Source organism: Colletotrichum godetiae (assembly GCF_030913485.1).
Source record: "Colletotrichum godetiae strain CBS 193.32 chromosome Unknown BDP55scaffold_12, whole genome shotgun sequence".
NCBI classification, from domain to species: domain Eukaryota; kingdom Fungi; phylum Ascomycota; class Sordariomycetes; order Glomerellales; family Glomerellaceae; genus Colletotrichum; species Colletotrichum godetiae.
Window position 1 is genome coordinate 327281 of NW_026851260.1, and position 16705 is coordinate 343985.

The 16705-nt window shown below is 55.0% G+C and overlaps 5 protein-coding genes across 5 annotated transcripts; 3 read left to right on the forward strand and 2 right to left on the reverse strand.

Annotated features, from left to right (window-relative positions):
- Positions 1-906: 906 nt before the first annotated feature.
- BDP55DRAFT_629829 (V-ATPase subunit H) lies at positions 907-2543 on the forward strand (the record flags this gene model as incomplete). The annotated part of the gene is made up of 3 exons (XM_060572069.1): positions 907-1204; positions 1354-1882; positions 1931-2543. 3 exons carry the CDS (start codon positions 907-909, stop codon positions 2541-2543), a joined length of 1440 nt encoding a protein of 479 aa, XP_060431918.1.
- A 636-nt stretch (positions 2544-3179) lies between these two features.
- Positions 3180-4745, forward strand: BDP55DRAFT_61274 (ribulose-phosphate 3-epimerase). Its single transcript, XM_060571210.1, has 4 exons — positions 3180-3588; positions 3726-3852; positions 3963-4208; positions 4328-4745. Exons 1-4 carry the CDS (start codon positions 3473-3475, stop codon positions 4592-4594), a joined length of 756 nt encoding a protein of 251 aa, XP_060431919.1. The 5' UTR covers positions 3180-3472; the 3' UTR covers positions 4595-4745.
- Positions 4669-6323, reverse strand: BDP55DRAFT_61297 (aminotransferase class-V). The gene is made up of 4 exons (XM_060571216.1): positions 6114-6323; positions 5921-6054; positions 4950-5855; positions 4669-4899 (listed from the first exon to the last, which is right to left on the reverse strand). Exons 1-4 carry the CDS (start codon positions 6227-6229, stop codon positions 4838-4840), a joined length of 1218 nt encoding a protein of 405 aa, XP_060431920.1. The 5' UTR covers positions 6230-6323; the 3' UTR covers positions 4669-4837.
- Positions 6324-7376: 1053 nt separating this feature from the next.
- Positions 7377-9695, forward strand: BDP55DRAFT_657196 (Oxoglutarate and iron-dependent oxygenase degradation C-term-domain-containing protein). The gene is made up of 2 exons (XM_060574399.1): positions 7377-7549; positions 7640-9695. The coding sequence occupies exons 1-2, from the start codon at positions 7486-7488 to the stop codon at positions 9565-9567; spliced, it is 1992 nt and encodes a 663-aa protein (XP_060431921.1). The 5' UTR covers positions 7377-7485; the 3' UTR covers positions 9568-9695.
- A 451-nt stretch (positions 9696-10146) lies between these two features.
- On the reverse strand, positions 10147-12429 carry BDP55DRAFT_514333 (Metallo-dependent phosphatase-like protein; the record flags this gene model as incomplete). The annotated part of the gene is made up of 3 exons (XM_060567735.1): positions 10147-10275; positions 10363-12110; positions 12276-12429. Coding segments are annotated over 3 exons (2031 nt in total), but the record flags the coding sequence as incomplete, so codon positions are not given.
- Positions 12430-16705: the final 4276 nt, after the last annotated feature.

Consider the following 16705-nt stretch of genomic DNA (forward strand, 5'->3'; position numbering starts at 1 on the left):
TCACATTAGTCTCATCTGCCTCGGACCTAGTGAAATGGTCATGACCTCTCGCGACAGAAGTTCCAAGGCAGAGGAAACGGTCTTTGACTCGTATAGGGCAGAGTGGCAGCGCAATGACAGCTCTCGCGCTGGCTTCTGGAACCACGACAACATCTCGGCAGGTGTCAGTCCGTGGGTTCCGCAACTTTGACGGCATCAAGTGCAAGTGAGTCTGGCCGGCGGGATGGGACACCATCACCAAGGAGGCCGTGATGTCCAGGCTAGTGACGCATTTTTAAGATTCAAGGGACCTCTTTCCGTATGTGCCTTGCATATTGGCGTGCGCCAGTCTTACCAGCAAGGGTCATGTATGTACTCCGTATTCCGTAGAAGGGAAAAGGAAAGGCAAGCGGTGTTCAGCTTCATCTGGCGAGCCGAGTATCAACGATAACTGCACTTGGAGAAATAGGGTGGTTGGGAACCGGGGCAACTGGGTCGTAGTGCTATTTGGAGCAACAGAGTGTGTACTCCATAAGAGGCAATGAGCCAAGTTGGGGAATGTGCACCGCCGCAACGCTCGATCGAATGGGTTGATCTAATTGGCTAAACATAGCTTTGGTGGGTTCGCTGGAGCTGCCACTTGTGGCTGGTGTAGAACTGGATCTCAAGCCAATCAGATGCCATCAGCCTGACGCTGTGACTTGAGCAAGGAAGTGACCCAAAAACTGGGCGGGCGCGGCTGCGGGCCTGCGGCTACGGCTTGAGAGCATTACGTTCGTCAGACAGCTTCCCGCCACAACGACCTGCGACCCTCAGCACCTTCGAATCCATCCACGCCGTCCATCCCCAAACCCCTCCCTCGGCGACATAGGTGCATCTTCAATCAAAGAAAGCCGCCCGGGTCGCTACTTCCCTCGACTCGCCGCCATGTCTCTCGATCCTCCCACCTACCTGGCCTCGCTGCAGAACAACATCCGTCAGCGGCCAATCCCCTGGGATGGCGCTGTTAGAGCAGGCACCATCACAGAGGACCACCTGGCCCGCATCCGCGCTGTCGATAAGGCGAAGAAACCCGAGACTAGAAAGGAGATTGTTGAAGGAGACCTAGATGGCTACCGCTCCCTCTTTGTTGGCGAATCTGGAAAGCCCTCGGTGCTCGAGTCCGCCGGCAAGCAAGCCAATGTCGTCCAGTATATCCTCGTCCTCTTGGCGGACCTCTTGCCCAGTATGTTCTATACCACCACTCTAAATCGCCAATTCATTACTTTGGCCAGAATCTCCCTATCCTGCCCTAGTTTCCCCTAGAGATTGAGATACCTCGGCGATCCCTTCATATGCCTCAACCCCCGCTAATGCTGTCGTCTTTCCAAATAGGTGTACCATCACTTTCAAAGGCTATTTTCAAAAACACCGACCCTTACAAGCACTTCCTACCTTTGCTCGCCCACTCGAACAACACCGAGGACCCTATCCCACTGCTTACATCGACGGCCCTGACCAAGCTCATGTCGCTCTCGTTGAACGAATCGCAGGCGACCCGAAACGCCATCCCCGTGCTCCTCTCCTACCTTTCTGGCCTTGCGAAGAGTTCTGATGCAGGCCTTCAAGATATCGCGGTCCAGGAGTACTCCTCCATTCTCTTCGGACACGCTGCGAGACAACAATTCTGGAATCAAAGAAGCGAGACGATTGCGCCCCTGATTGATATCCTCAGAACGGCGGCTGGCATTGGTAGCAACGGCAGCTCTTCGGCAAGCATATGGAGTGGTACCGCACCCACAAGAAATGCCGGATTCGAGGGTTCGCTTGGCGGCGGTGTTGGCTTGCAACTGCTGTACCACGTGCTCCTGGTCATCTGGCAGATGAGCTTCGAAGCTGAAGATATTGGTGACGAGCTTAATGAGTAAGTACAAACCCAGTCGTATGGCTCCCGCAAACTAATCGTGTTTAGCGAGTACGATATTGTCCTGCTCTACACCCAGCTTTTGCGCCTGTCTCCGAAGGAGAAGACGACCCGATTGGTTGTTTCTACCCTCTTTAACTTGCTCAGCAAGAACCAGAAGTCACTCCTCCCTACCGCAGTCCTTGCGCGACTACCTGCGCTCCTCGATAACCTGAGTGGCCGTCACCTGACAGACCCTGACCTGCTCGAGGATGCACAAAGTCTCAAGGAACTTCTTGAGGAGTATACCAAGACAAAGACGACTTTTGACGAATACGTTGCTGAGGTCGAGTCTGGTCACCTCCGATGGTCACCACCTCACAGAAGCCAGGTATTCTGGGCTGAGAATGCGCGCAAGATTTTGGAGCACGAGAACGGAGCCATTGCGCGCCAGCTCGCCGAGATTATGAAGAAGCCATGGGAGAACGACAAGGCAGTCCTCGCTATTGCATGCAACGATGTTGGAGCCTTGGTTAAGGAGGTGCCTGAGATGAGATATAAGCTTGAGAAGCTTGGTCTGAAGACCAGAGTTATGGAGCTAATGGGAGAATCCGACGAGAATGTCCGTTGGGAGAGTTTGAAGGCATTGGGTGGCTGGTTGAAGTACAGCTTCGACAACTAAGTTTGTTTCGGGAGCACGAAGAGTAGGGCTATTGGTCCAGGCTCTGTGTATGTATAAACGGGGGACAGCATTACCCAGGCAGTTTAGAGTGGACCAGGAGTCGTTCCCGCATATTCCATTGTTTTTTTCGTTGGCATACGCTCTCGGCCGAAATGGCGACGTGTGTCCGTGGATATTTCGAGTTTGTGGATGGAGCACGCCATACGGTGATGGTCAGTCGAGCAGGACATTATGACGCGGAGCCAAGGCACAACACCATTGATGAGCATCGTGGGATGCTTCTTTGGTTCCGGGGATGGCCACGGAGGCGTAGGATGGTGCGGATACAGGTGACCGCAAATCCGCCGCGGCGGATAATCACCCGAGGCGGCGAGGCCCATCATGACATTCGGGTAACGTCAGGGGTCGGTCAGCCCCCATCTCTTGAATTTTCCAGCTAGCCAGCCCAATGGGAAGGGTAATGGGACGGGTGGAGCTATGCTTAGGTAGGGAGGTACCTAAAATAAGGGGTGCGTTATGTACTCCGGAGCTTATCATACGGGCGGTACGTGCCCGGCGGGGTTGACGTTTGGCGTGGGGTGGCACGACTACGACCCCTCAGTTATTAGTGATTCTAGATCCCAGAATATCCCACAATGTGGGAAGATCCCAACAGAAACTCCACCCGAAAGAGCTCTCGTGGTTCAGGGTCCATAGCTTACCACAGCTTCCGGTCGCATGTCCGATCGTGTACCCTCCAACCCTTTTCCAAACGCCGAAGAGCCGTTCAGTGCCCACGAACAAAACCAGACACACCCGCTCTTCGCATCCGCCGCCCACGCACACCTCTCTTTTTCCCTCTTCTCTAACCGCCACAAAAGACACACACACACGCGCACACTAACGAAACATTGCTTTCTCCCCCTCTGTATTCGTTGCCTACTTGCAAAATGGCACCCAAGGCAATCATAGCTCCGTCGATTCTCGCGGCCGACTTTGGCCACTTTGGCCATGCGTGCTCCAAGACCATAGAGCAAGGCGCTGACTGGCTTCACGTCGATATTATGTACGGAGACCATACCCCGCCATGAAAAAAAAAAATCAGCACACAAGCATCTTGCGACCGCTTTTTTAGAAAGCCGGTCGCAAGGATTTTGTTCACATATCCGAGCCGAGCCATGGCTAATTTATATGGTTTTCTAGGGACGGCCACTTTGTACCCAACATTTCATGGGGACCTGGTGTTGTTGCCAAGATCAGAGGCCATGTCGAGAAGCCTATCGAGACATGGGGAAAGGGCACATTCGACTGTCATATGATGGTTTCCGAGGTAATTGCTTTCCCTTCACCCTGGGCTCATGTTTTTTTGGCGCCGCCGAAAGTCCATTTGCGGTATCTCGGCATATCACAACAAGCCTACTAACGCATGCGTCGATTTAGCCCAAGAAATGGGTCAAGGGCATGAAGGATGCCGGCGCAGACCTGTACTGCTTCCACTACGAGGCCGCATTTTCCTCCGACTCCGACAACCCAGAGGTCCAATCCGATGAGAAGACGAACCCCCGCGCCCTGATCCGCTACATCCACGAGCAAGGCATATTAGCCGGCGTCGCCCTGAAGCCCGCAACCTCGGTCGACGTTGTGTGGGAGCTCCTCGAGAGCGAAGATCCACTCGAGAGACCAGACGTGAGTTACCTATTCCAGCCCTTATTTTTTTTTTCTTACGAGCAGCTGTTACACACACCACCAAAACGGGGTCTCCGCGAAGGCGCATTAGGCTGACAGGGGTTCTCTCCACAACACAGATGGTCCTGATCATGACAGTTGAGCCCGGTTTCGGCGGACAGAAATTCATGGCCTCTGAGCTGCCCAAGGTCCAGGCCCTCCGCGAGCGGTACCCGGAGCTCAACATCGAGGTCGACGGCGGCCTGACCGGTGCCACCGTCGGCCAGGCTGCCGACGCGGGCGCCAATGTCATCGTTGCGGGCAGCGCTGTATTTGGTGCCCAGGACCCCGCAGAGGTTATTAAGGTCCTCAGACAAGCCGTCGAGAAGAAGACCGGCAAGCTCTAGAGATTCGGTATCCGAGTCCCCACTGCAACAAACCTCCGACTTTTTTTTTTTTTCTCTTTCTCTCTCACGGCCACGTTTTGACGACTTTTCCTTTTTTTGTTGGTTTTTTTTTGTTCTCTATAAAAAGCTATGGGAGCCATGATTTATGTTCAGCGTATATAGATATCAGACGGACAGCAACTTTCCGGTGGTATGCCGGAGTTACAGGTCTTTCTAATCCTAATTCTACCACATTATACACTACTATTTGGACTTTTGTCGCAGTGCCTTATCCAGGGCCGCAATAAACCCCTTGATTTCGTCAACTGCAACTGATTAGCATTACTGACAGGTCTAGTAGGTGTACTTAACTTACAACTGTTATAATGCACCATACTAACCCGAATGATGCCGTCGGCAGGATCGAGTTGCAGAATCTCCTTGATAAGCCGGTACGAGTAGAAGTGGCCCCATCGGAAAGCAAACTCGGACTCATTTTCCACGGCATTCACGAGCTCTTTGGTGCCCCATCCTTGGACCCTGAAGCTAATCGTCGGAACACGGCGGTCGGTACCGGCATCCGTCTCACCGTAAATCGTCACATCATCCCGGCCGTTGAGATACTCGAGCAGAGCAGCCTGAAGCTGCCCCTCCTGCTCGACCTTGCCCTTCCAGCCCTCGGAGTCGGGCGTGCCGAGGTACTCCAGGACCCGCGGGACGGCCGAGACGAGCTCGTAGCTACCGCCCGCGAGCCCGAGCTTCCCCTCGAGGGACTCGCTCGGGTTGAAGAAGTGGCCGAGCGAGCGCATGTGTCCCTCCTGCGCGGCGCGGCTGGCGTAGAGCATGGCCGTGTGCGGGCCGTAGACTTTGTACCACGAAAAGGCGTAAAAGTCGACGCCGAGGGCTTTGACGTCGATGGGGCGGTGCGGGGCGTAGGCCACGCCGTCGACGCAGACGAGGCCTCTGGGGGTGGACGAGTGCACGAGGGAGGCTACGGAGGCGACGTCGTGGATTGTGCCTAGGATGTTGCTCGCGTGCGTGAGGGTTACGAGGCGGGTCTTGTCAGAGAGCAAGGACTTCAGGTTCTCTGCGGTGAGTTTTGGGTTTGTGGCTGAGGCGGGCTTCCACCATTTGAGCTCGAGTTGTTGGCGGGCGGCGAGGTCGACCCAGGAGGCGATGTTGGCTTCGTGGTCGACGGCTGATATGATGATTTCGTCGCCTTTGGAGAAGGTGAAGGTGTGGGAGAGGTTGCGGAAGAGCTGGGTTGTCGAAGCTCCAAAGACTGGGGTACCCCTTAGGTTAGAAGGTTTTTGTCAAAGAGAGAATGTGGAATGGTTTTCGTGTTACCGATTTCGTCGGGGGATGCGTTGATATACTTTGCGCCGGCCTGGTAGCCTTCGCCGTAGGAGGCCGTCGCCTTCTGGCCGACTTTGTAAGAGGCGCCTAGCTGGACGTTGCTCTGTGTGAGATAGTCCCGGATGCTGAGTCGTTGTGTGAGTGATGTCTCTATATAGGAGCTTAAGAGTGTCTGGTGACATACGACTCAATGACTGTGCCTAGCGTCTGACTTCCGCCTGCATTATCGAAGAAGACTTGGTCTTGGTCCAGGGCAGGGAACTTGCTTCTCACAGCAGCGATGTCTATCTGGGACGCCATATCGAATGCTTTCTAGCTGAAGACGTAAAAGATGAATGGGAGTTTCGTCGGAAAAAATCACACAGAAATTCAAAGTGAGAAGAAATGAAGCTATCGTGATTGGAACGAAACCAAGTATTAAAGATACAAAGATTACGATAGCAACTGCGGGGCAGGGCGTAATGGACGTAAAGTGCTGGGTTCAGATGATTAGGGAACTGCCCAATCGAGGAATGAAGCGGCTTGGGAAGCCCGCAATTTGGGAAAAGCCAATTGATCTACGGATAGTGTTCCGTGGATGCATGACGTTTTGCGGGCAAAGTGCTGGCTGGCGGGGGGAGGACAGACCGTCTGACCGATTGAGGGGCAAGCGTGCGAGCGGGCGGGCAGCACGAAGGTGGACGTGTGGGGCGCGGGGTTCGGCGGTTGGGCCCGGCTCGCCCGAAGCTTGCCCGCCCGCCCTGCCATCCTCCTTCCGGGTTTTGGGTGAGAGAACCTCCGATTCCAAGCGCCGTCGCACACATTCTTTTATCTCCAATCCTTGATTATGGTTTCCCTCGACCAGAGGGAATGGTGCCTAACCTACCAACGATTGGGAGGGAATAGGGAGAAGTTGGGTTAAGGTGACTTCCGTTTATTCGACTCCCACCCACCATTTAATGCATTGCTTCTGATATAAGACGTAGCTCATGTAAATCTCAAGCGCCAGGAGCAAACGTAATGGTGCATACCTGATGTATCTAGACACCGGCATTGGCTGTCCCCGCGTCAGGCTGGCGGTACTCAATGGGTGCGCAGGAGAGCGAAGCAACCGGCGCTTGCACCGTCATGCGGACGAGTTTCTGTACAATCCAATTGTTTGAAGAGAGAGAGAGAGAGAGAGAGAGAGAGAGAGAGAGAGAGAGACCCAACCCATTTGCCAGATTTTATCATTGGCCGCACCGATACTGGACGGACGGCGGTGTACCAAGGAGCTCTCCCGACCGTTAAAGTGCCCCCGCCATATGCTGAGCGTAAGACTCGTGGAGAGGCAGCTTTGCAAGCTTTGCAGGGGCCATCGGTGGGACGGGTGCTAAGCCCATGGGACGATTTGGCGCGAAAACAGCTGCTGGGAGAAAAACTTTATGTGGGACCTCAGCCCACGTTCGGTTCCGATCAGCGACAGACAGCCCAGCGCTGGGTCTTCACAAAATATTGAAATTCTGGGAGGCTGCCATCAACTTTTCCTCCCTGATTCTTCCTTCAAAAGGTTGTCCCTACTCACCAAATCGCCCAAGATGAAGCGCAAGGCCAGTTCACGAATTGATGACAAGAGAGCGTCCAAGAAGAAGACCAAGACGAGTTAGCCATCCACCTATGCCCTACAACACGCTCCAACTGTTTTGCCCCGATGTCGTCACTAACACCGAATCTTTTTCGCACCACCCGCAGCTCTCTCGGCCGACGTCGCAAAGTCGAGATTCCGCAAGGGTCTCTTTGACAAGAAAGTCCACGACGCCTACACGAAGCAGTACGCCGAATCGAGCCCCTACAAGCACTCCGTCATCAACGGCCTCGTCGACGACGCCCTCCTCCGCTCCGTCCGCGACGAGATCCGCGAAAACGTCTCCTTCACCCCCAAGGAAACCGACATTTACAAGATCCACCAGTCGGGTGACCTCGCAAACCTCGACGGCCTCGACGATGACGCCCTCGCCAAGCTCCCGAGCCTGCTGTCGCTCCGCGACGCAATCTACTCCGAGACCTTTCGCGACTACGTCTCCCACATCACCGGCTGCGGACCCTTGAGCGGCCGCAAGACCGACATGGCTATCAACGTCTACACCCCCGGCTGCTACCTCTTGTGCCACGACGACGTCATTGGCAGCCGCAAGGTCAGCTACATCCTCTACCTCACCGATCCGGACACGCCGTGGAAGCCCGAGTGGGGCGGCGCCCTGCGCCTGTTCCCCGTCCTCGAGCAACAAGGCAAGGACGGCGAGATTGCAAAGACCCCGGCGCCGGATCACACCAAGGTCATCCCGCCCGCGTGGAACCAGCTCTCCTTCTTCGCCGTGCAGCCCGGCGAGTCCTTCCACGACGTCGAGGAGGTCTACCACGCCCAGACGAAAGCCCAGCTCGAGGCCGAGGGCGGTCGCGTCCGCATGGCCATCTCGGGCTGGTTCCACATTCCCCAGATTGGCGAGGACGGCTACGTCGAGGGCGCCGAGGAGAAGCAGGTCAAGAATTCGGGTCTCATGCAGCTCCAGGGCAACCCGGACCAGCACGACACCCCGCAGGCGCGGCCCGTGAAAGTGGATAAGCCCAAGGCCAGCCTCGAGGGCTTCGACGAGGCCGGGCTCGAGTTTTTGTTAAAGTACATTGCGCCGACGTACCTCACCCCGGACACGCTGGAGCAAATCTCGGAGCACTTTGAGGAGAACTCGAGCATCACCCTCTCCAACATACTCTCCAAAAAGTTCTCCGCCAGACTCAAAGAGTATATCGAATCTCAAGAATCCTCCAAGCAACACGCCCTCGCAGACAACGACAGCGACGCCATCGAGAAGAAGTCGGCGTGGCGCGTCGCCCGACCCCCGCACAAGCACCGCTTCCTCTACCAGCAGCCCGCGGGCGCCGACGAGCTGCGCAGCGCGCACGAGGAGAACCCGCTCACGGAGCTGCTCGACCACTTGCTCCCCTCGCGGCAGTTCCGCGAGTGGCTGCAGGTCGCCACGGGCACCGTCGTCGAGAACCACGAGTTCCTCGCGCGCCGGTTCCGTCGCGGACAGGACTATACCCTCGCGACGGGCCACGACGGGAAGCCCCGTCTCGAGTTCAACCTTGGTATTACCCCGTCCAAGGGCTGGGGCGACGAGGAGGAAGACGCAGAGGAAGAGAAGCCCGAGGAGGAGGAGGAAGAAGAAGAAGAAGCAAAGCCCAACGGCAAAGCATCAAAGAAGCGCAACAAGGGTAAAGGCAAAGCCAAAGCCGAACCCGAACCCGCACCTGCACCAGAAGAAGAAACCGAAGTCGGCGGACACGAAGTCTACATGGCAGGCGACGACGGCGAAGAGGACGAGGACGCGGCGATTTACAAGTCGTCGGGCGACGACGACAACATCCTCTTCTTCCAGGCCGCCGCGTGGAACAAGCTCACGCTCGTGCTGCGCGACAGCGGCACGCTGCGTTTTGTAAAGTACGTCGGGCGCGCTGCCAAGGGGGACCGGTGGGACGTCTCGGGCGCGTTGGATATTGAGGATGAAGATGAGGAGGGAGCAAAGAATGGTGGCGGTGGTGATGATGATGGGGAGGAGGAGTCTGAGGAGGAGTGGAATGGGTTCTCTGATTCTCCTGCCGCGCAGAGCGATAGCGACTGAGAGAGCTGCTCCGGGTTGTGTTGGTGTGTGGGTGTATACACTTGATGTATATCCCACCTGATGCTTTGGTTTTTGGGGATTCACACGGCTAGACATGAAAAGTTTATGAATTACAAAGATGATTGTCTCTATTCGGCCTCACGTATCAATTTTGATATGTTGTAATAACTTCAAGCGGAAACGTGAAAAAGGAACTAGTTTGTGTAACAAACATGCAGAAGCCCCCCCTTAACCGGAAGGTAACTGACATGATTTGATTTGCAATAATGCCATAGAGAAACATGACCCCCGAGGCTACTAGTGACTCGGAAATCCTTACAACGATAAGAAAATAAAGAACCCATAAAGATTTCGCTACCCTTTGCCCATGCTCCAAAAAAAAAAAGGAACAAAAAAACGCCTCTGTTTCTTGCAAATACACAGCTCCATGCCCGGGTTCCAAAAAAAAAAAAGTCTAGCAAATGCTTCTAGGCAAGTTGCAATGACAACAAATTGGACCAGTGACCAATGACTAGGCATCTCGCACGCTTTCTAGCTCTCATGCTTCATCTCTCTCACACACTCTCTCACTCTCTCACTCTAAAACTTCTTGAGCTTCTTCTGCGGCACCGTCTTGATGAACGCGTGCTTTAGGAAATGCAGCCACACCTTATTGTGCTTCTTCTTCTTCTTCTTTCCTCCCTTCTTACCCTTCTTGCCTTTCTTTCCCTTCTGCTTCTCTGTTTCTAGGTCTTCATCTTCATCTTCGTCGTCGTCGTCTGCGTCGTCGTCATCGTGTTCTTCGTTTTCAATCACCTCCTTCTTCTCATCTAACGACTCTTCTTCTTCGTCTTCATCATCGTCTTCAAAGTCCTCAGTAAGGGCCTTGCCTTTGCCCTTTTTCGCATTCTCCTTGGCGATGCGGTTTGCCAGCTTGACGTAACTGCGGACGGTCAAGTCCGATAGCTTGTAAATCTTGTCGGTAAAGGTGCTGTATTCAACCTCGAACGCAAAGGGGCGAGGCTTGGGCTTCTTGGACTTGGGATCCTTGTCCTTGTGGATGCCGTCGCGCCACTTGTTCCCAGATGCGTCCTTGCTCTCGTGCGTCATGTCGTTGTTGAGGTAGGTCAGGTTCGCAAAATACTGGGTGTATCCAAGGAAGGTCAGGGGCTGAGGTGCGTATGCCGGGCCGGGGCCGGTGCCTGCGGGCGGCGGCTGCGGGATGACCAAGTTGGGATCCTTGGGTTTTGTTGGCTTCTTTCCCTTTTTGCCCTTGTTGCCCTTCTTCTTCTTCTTGGCTGCATCGATTTCGCGCTTCAATTCTTCGTGAACGGGGTCGTCGTCTGATGGGAGCGATAGAGCAGGCACGGCGTCGGTGAACGAGTCGGTCCAAACCGCGGCATCCTCGAGGCCGGAAATATTGTACTCCACGATGCGGAGTGTGGGGAAGTAGTTGGGGACGATACTGGGACCGACAAGGGAGAGGTGGTACCGCTCTGCGTACTTGCCGCCCAAATCCTTTCCTGGCTTCTTCTTTTTCTTCTTCTTATCCTTCTTGCCCTTTGCATCCGATTCCACAGTGTCTTCCTCCTCTAGAGCTTTCACGTTAACGGCTGGCAATTTCGCCCAGCCTTCCCGCAACTCTGTGAGGTAGTCCTGTGCCGACTGAATTTCAAGTTCATCCTCGAAGGCTTCGCGGCCGACGTCATCATCTACCGCAAATCCACCCAGAATGTTGATGTCGATTTCCTTGGTGTCGTGGACAATGAAATGATCAATGTTCATGTGACCATAAAGCGAACCAACGACAACATCCCGATACTGCTGCATCCATAGGTTGTACTTTTGCCAGCAGGTTTCATCCCAATTCTTCTTGCTGTCGGTCCGGGCCGGGGGCACGTGGCCCATGAGGATGGCCTTCATGCCGCGCTCGCGGAGGAACTCCAGCTGCACGCGAAGCCATTCCATTTGCTTAAAACCTGGCTCGGACGGCTGCTGACAATCGTCGACACCAGCGTTTCGGTCGAAAAAGTACAAGGTGTTGAGACTGAATACGGCGAGCTTCTTGGGAATGACCTCGGTGTAGAACCAACCGCCAAACTCGAAAGAGTGGCGCTGCTCCTCGGGGATAAAGCGCTTCCAGATCTCGGCATAGTATCCTAACCACTTATTGGGCCCTGGCAGGAGGATGTTGTGCGGCAGGATGTCGTTATTTCCAAAAGTTGGAATTACAGGTACTGCCATTTTCGTGGGGTCCTTCGGGTCGCCAAACGTTTCCGCAAACTTGTCGGCGATCCATCGATTTGTGCCGAGCACCTGGCCCGGGCTACGAGGAATGCTCTCATCGCTGTCGTGGCGCGCAGAGTCGCCAGTCCATATGACGAAATCGACGTCGTCTGCAACATTCGCGGCGATCCAGTCAAAGGTCGCGTTTACGAGGGAAGATGGCGTATCGCAGTCGGACGTTTCTGCGCCATAGTAGCCGGCGGGTCCATCGCCTGAATGGCACGCGACGCCTTCTTCGGTGGAGGAGTGGGTTTTGTAGAATTGATCGGGATGGAAGTCTACGAGGGCACAACAGTCATTAGCTTTTGGTGTCGTCCCACATCTGGCAGCAAGCAGAAAGCGGTTCGCCTCATGTTGCCTTGCCTGAGCGTCACGACTGCAGTCATGTCATGCCATGCTGATCGCGGCGCCCGTGGGTGTCGTCGGGTAGCATCCAAACCTACCAGTAATGTGTAGAAACTTTCCACTTAAACGTCGAGACCCTTCCTGAGCGACTGTGTCTGCGACCTCAGAGCCAATGACGATTTGTTGCTGCCCGCTGGCAACAGGTGTTGCAATGACGCCATGCAGGAACAACTGCTGGAGCAGGGCGAGCTGCAGAGGCAGGGCGGCGCCCACTATTGCGGGTAAAGACCGCATTGCTGGGAGGAGCTGAAGAGGCGCGGTACCTGGTTCGATGTTTCTATGGTTCTGACGCACGCAGGCACGGCAGGCCGGTTGAAAGGTGAATGTTGTTGTTTGAAAAAAGAGAAAGAGACCGTTGCAACGGGGGGTGTTCGGAGAGACCCAGAGTGGGAGCGAGAAAGAAGACGGGGGGGCCAATTCAAGGTTATTAAGTCATGATTTTCCTTTGGCCGAGCTTTGGCTGTCCCCGTAGAAAAATAAATGGAAGCGCGAGCGACTGTCTGGATCAAATGGACAGGGTCTGTCTGACTTGGTTTTCTGGGCTTGGCCGTGGTCGTGACCTGGGCTTTTTTCAGGGCTCCAGGGCTGGGGCGAGGCGGTAAGCAGGGGACCGGGCAGCTGGAGTTGCTGGAATACCACCTTTGGGAATGCTGCCAGACGTGAGCGGTAAGGTACAAATATGTGTGAAAGTGTGAGTGTGAGAGACGGTATCCGTACCCAAGGTATAATACCTTACACGCAATGACACCTTCAGAGACAGAGAGAAGAGAGGGAGGGCGCAAGGGTCCACGTCACAGTTACAGCTCTTGGGAACAACCCAGCTGGTCTACCTTGCTTTGTAGGCACCGAACGTTGAGGGTAGGGAATCGCGGCTTGTTGGTGACCCTAAATAAATAACACCGGTTGAACTTGAGGGGTGATGCTCCCGCACGCCAACCGCTGGGCTTGCGTTAGAGTTGATGGGTGGTTTTTGCAAGTGGAAAGTGATGATGTCCGGTGGCGTCCAATGGTTGCACGTCCCTGCTGACTGACGGGCTGGGCAGGGGAAAGGAAGGGTCTGTGATGGTGGCACTGGTGAGAAAGGAAGCGGCATCAACCATCAACAGGTGCTCCTTTCATTCTGAACCTGGGAGCAGCATGACTATTAATGTGCTTGTCCGCTCCTTCCGATGGCCATAACGTGGTATTGGCACCTCATGCCTTCACTGCCACGACTGCCTCACACGACGATGCAGCAAGGAACATGATTCCCCGCCTTCCCTTTCCTTCCCCCCTCGTGTACGTACATACAACTTACACGCACACAGGTCGCGAGAAACACCGCAAACAAGACCATCAAGGTCCATGGCCTGGCCAAAGGTGAAACTCTCACTGGATGGCATATCCTCCGAAGTCCACCCCCATTTCCATTCTCCATAACAGATCTCCAGCACTAATCCACGGAGCACGATGGCCAGTCCACAAGGCTGAAAGCTTCAACCTTCAATCCGTAGCCAATCGAGCTGCAGCACTCCAACACGTGTGTTGGTTCCACGACACCCACTGCCCATCGAAACAACCCATGGGCTGAGACAACCACCCCCATCCCACGATATTCCATCACTGCATCAGCGAGGTTGCCGCCTGGTAGCGCCGCACCACGAGCCGGTGCCGAGTGCTGATGCGTCCTGGGGCCTCTGACCGTCCCTCGTGGACCACCCTAGGTATTCCATCCTCGGATCCTCCGCCCCTTTGGAGCGTGGGAGGTGACAGGTCGTCAGAACTGAGAGTGTGACCGTCAACATGCACAAAAGTCCGCAATGCCTCATCCTGGGGTGGGCTGGTTGGCGCGAGTCAATCCGGCACTTACTCCAACCCGTCGCTTGATCTGCCCGCTCCCCATCGTGGGGCCGCGTGATACCCCGATATACCACATACCCATGATTTCTCGAATTGTTCGACGACGTCTCGTCCGCCTGGAAGTGCCAAGACAGCTCTTCATGCTGCATCTCGGAGCGAGTCGTTGCGACCTTTCATCAGTTGTGACCGCAGACTCGGCCCGTGTCTGGTCCCCTGCTGACACTACCTTATTACGCTGACGTCATTTCCTAACACAACGGTCAAACTATCACTCTCATGTTTGCTGGTTGATCCCTTGCGCTCAGTTTAACATAGAGAGAAACTGACGGAACATGATGTTTGAAATGCAAAAGAAGGCTCACCGCATTCCATCACATGCGCTCGTGTTGTCGGGAGTTGCATAGTCACTCTAATGCGGTGTGTTCCCCTCAGATGGTCAGTTGACTGATTGTCAAATCCGATCCTTTTAGGGGTCCTGTCAACCTAGCGGGCATGAGGAACTCGAGATCAAGCATGATTGGATCATGGTTCTGCAAGTAACTTTTGCAAGCACGTACTGCCAAGTGTTTCTCATGTGATTGTCCCAGTCCCTGCCAGCCGGTGCCGCCTGGCTACCGAGTCTCTAGACTACTCGAATCACGTGCTCGATGAGCTCCGAAGACAGTAAAAAAAGCAGTGCGCAATGCCTATATGCACGGTGTTGACGGGCATGCAGGTGCCAGGCGTACCGCAGTTGATAAGAATCAAAGCAGAGATCGAGATCGCGATCGCGAGCATCGATGAGAGCCGCAGACCGAGGAACCTGACAGAGCGCTTGCTCGGTGAGGAAGGTCGTAATTTGTAGAAACGTCTGGATGGGTCAGTTCAATAGTTGCATGCTGGTAGCAGTTGTAGTCGTTGACGGTCGCGAGAAATGCCACGATAGCATCATCCAGCCACATCCTTCTGGCCAACCACGAATAGTGTAAAAGCGGCTGATTACACGGGGTGGCCGAGGCAAAGCCGCAAAGGTGAGCAAAAGCGCCGCTGCGCCGGTCCCTGCGGAAGATGGCCGTAGCCTCTCTGGGGGACCTCACAGAACCATCAGCTACAGTGAGGGCGGGGGGCCGCTTTTGTAGTAATGCAGAGCAATCAGCATCGTGAGGATGTTAAGCGAAGAACTCGGGCGTGGGCTCGGGTGTTGGGAGTATCGCCTATCATATCTCCTGCGACGACCGAGGGCGAATCCGGAACTGCGAGCTGGTCAGCTTGCGACCGAAGGCTTTCCGAGCCAGCTTGAGCTCCACTACCGCGGACGGAAGCACCAGAATGAACAGGGGGCTTGTATCCGTAAATCCACAGAGGGGGAATCAATGGAGGCTCGTCCCACGGTCCCAGCCTCCCAGATTCTCCACCAGGAGAAGGGCCCCCCACCAAAGGAGGAGACGCCCCCGGCCGCCGGCCCCCGGTTTTGCAGGCTTGAGTGAAATAAAAATTACACCAAAACAGCGTCTCCAGACCAGAAAATTTTGGTGATATTGTAATTGCCCCTGATGATTGGACGCCGCAACCCACGCATACCCCAAACATCCGAGGTACCGCACGTTAGTGCAAGAGAAACTGGTACATGATAATAATCTCCCTTGACTAGGTATTTGCGGTGGCCCATTCAGTCACGGCGACAGGAGGACACCTGAACAGGAGCCGCCGCATGCCACAGGCTACAGCTGTCGTGGAGTCTGGACTCGTGATGCCCGGAATGATTTCGCAACGAACCGTTTCCATTCCCCATTGCGGAACTTTTTCTTGTACCATGCCGGTAGCATAATTCTCTTGGATCGAGGTCCTGTCGCGGGGTCGGTGAAACAGTCTCCAAGTTGCGTGGCTGGACCAGATGTTGACGATTTTGGCTCGACACCTAGCCACAAGTACCTCAAGCCTTAGTAAGGAGATACCTTTAATCTGTAGCCATCCTGCGCGCTGCTGGACTGACAGGAACCGAGCCGGCTGGACGGGAGCTCCAGGTCTACAGCGAGGTAGCACTATCCAATCGCCCAATGACAGCCGTGTACAACAGTATCAGGTACCTTTCAGCGGCCAAAGTTTTCGGGACATGACTCTGGCTTCTGCAGCCCTGAACGAGATGCAGACTGCATTGCAAAAGTCTGAGACGAGGTCCTTGCGACTGAAATCTACGTCCTCGCGACCTCAGGTTTCTCCGCATGGAGCTGTCCTGGCTTCTCTGGGCTTGTCCTGGTCGTGTGCAATGGACGTTGTCCAGCCGCGTGGGGAAGAAACGGAGAGCCTTGTCGTGGTCGCTCAAAGTCCGGATATCCATAGGTAGCTTGACGCAGGAAGAAGAAAAGGCCGGGCAGGCGGGTGGTGGCCGGCGTTGTCGGGTAAGGCAGCACGTATCCGTCGGTACCTCAAGAACAGAGTATGCGTGGTAGGGAACCTTGCTCCAGGTACAAATCTTCACATGTGGAGGCAACGTGAGGAGCGATGCGGTCGGGTCGTCGCAGACTCGCAGCCCAGTGCTGCAGCAGCGGTAGCCCCGGGGTCTGGAGGCAGCACACCCGTCTTCATGGGGATTAGCCTCGTCTCCGGGCGGAACCTGACATGAGACGGACAAAGTCCAGTCTGTTCTCTT

What these genes read in the sequence shown, in the direction of transcription:
- BDP55DRAFT_61274 (XM_060571210.1), top strand. Translation starts at nt 3,473, where the DNA reads ATGGCACCCAAGGCAATCATAGCTCCGTCGATTCTCGCGGCCGACTTT. An exon ending in TGGCTTCACGTCGATATTAT is followed by an intron (nt 3,589 to 3,725) that starts GTACGGAGACCA and finishes ATGGTTTTCTAG; the next exon opens with GGACGGCCACTTTGTACCCA. An exon ending in ATCCACTCGAGAGACCAGAC is followed by an intron (nt 4,209 to 4,327) that starts GTGAGTTACCTA and finishes TCCACAACACAG; the next exon opens with ATGGTCCTGATCATGACAGT.
- BDP55DRAFT_61297 (XM_060571216.1), bottom strand. Translation starts at nt 6,229, where the DNA reads ATGGCGTCCCAGATAGACATCGCTGCTGTGAGAAGCAAGTTCCCTGCC. An exon ending in CTAGGCACAGTCATTGAGTC is followed by an intron (nt 6,055 to 6,113) that starts GTATGTCACCAG and finishes ACAACGACTCAG; the next exon opens with CATCCGGGACTATCTCACAC. An exon ending in CGCATCCCCCGACGAAATCG is followed by an intron (nt 5,856 to 5,920) that starts GTAACACGAAAA and finishes GGGGTACCCCAG; the next exon opens with TCTTTGGAGCTTCGACAACC.
- BDP55DRAFT_657196 (XM_060574399.1), top strand. Translation starts at nt 7,486, where the DNA reads ATGAAGCGCAAGGCCAGTTCACGAATTGATGACAAGAGAGCGTCCAAG. An exon ending in CAAGAAGAAGACCAAGACGA is followed by an intron (nt 7,550 to 7,639) that starts GTTAGCCATCCA and finishes CACCACCCGCAG; the next exon opens with CTCTCTCGGCCGACGTCGCA.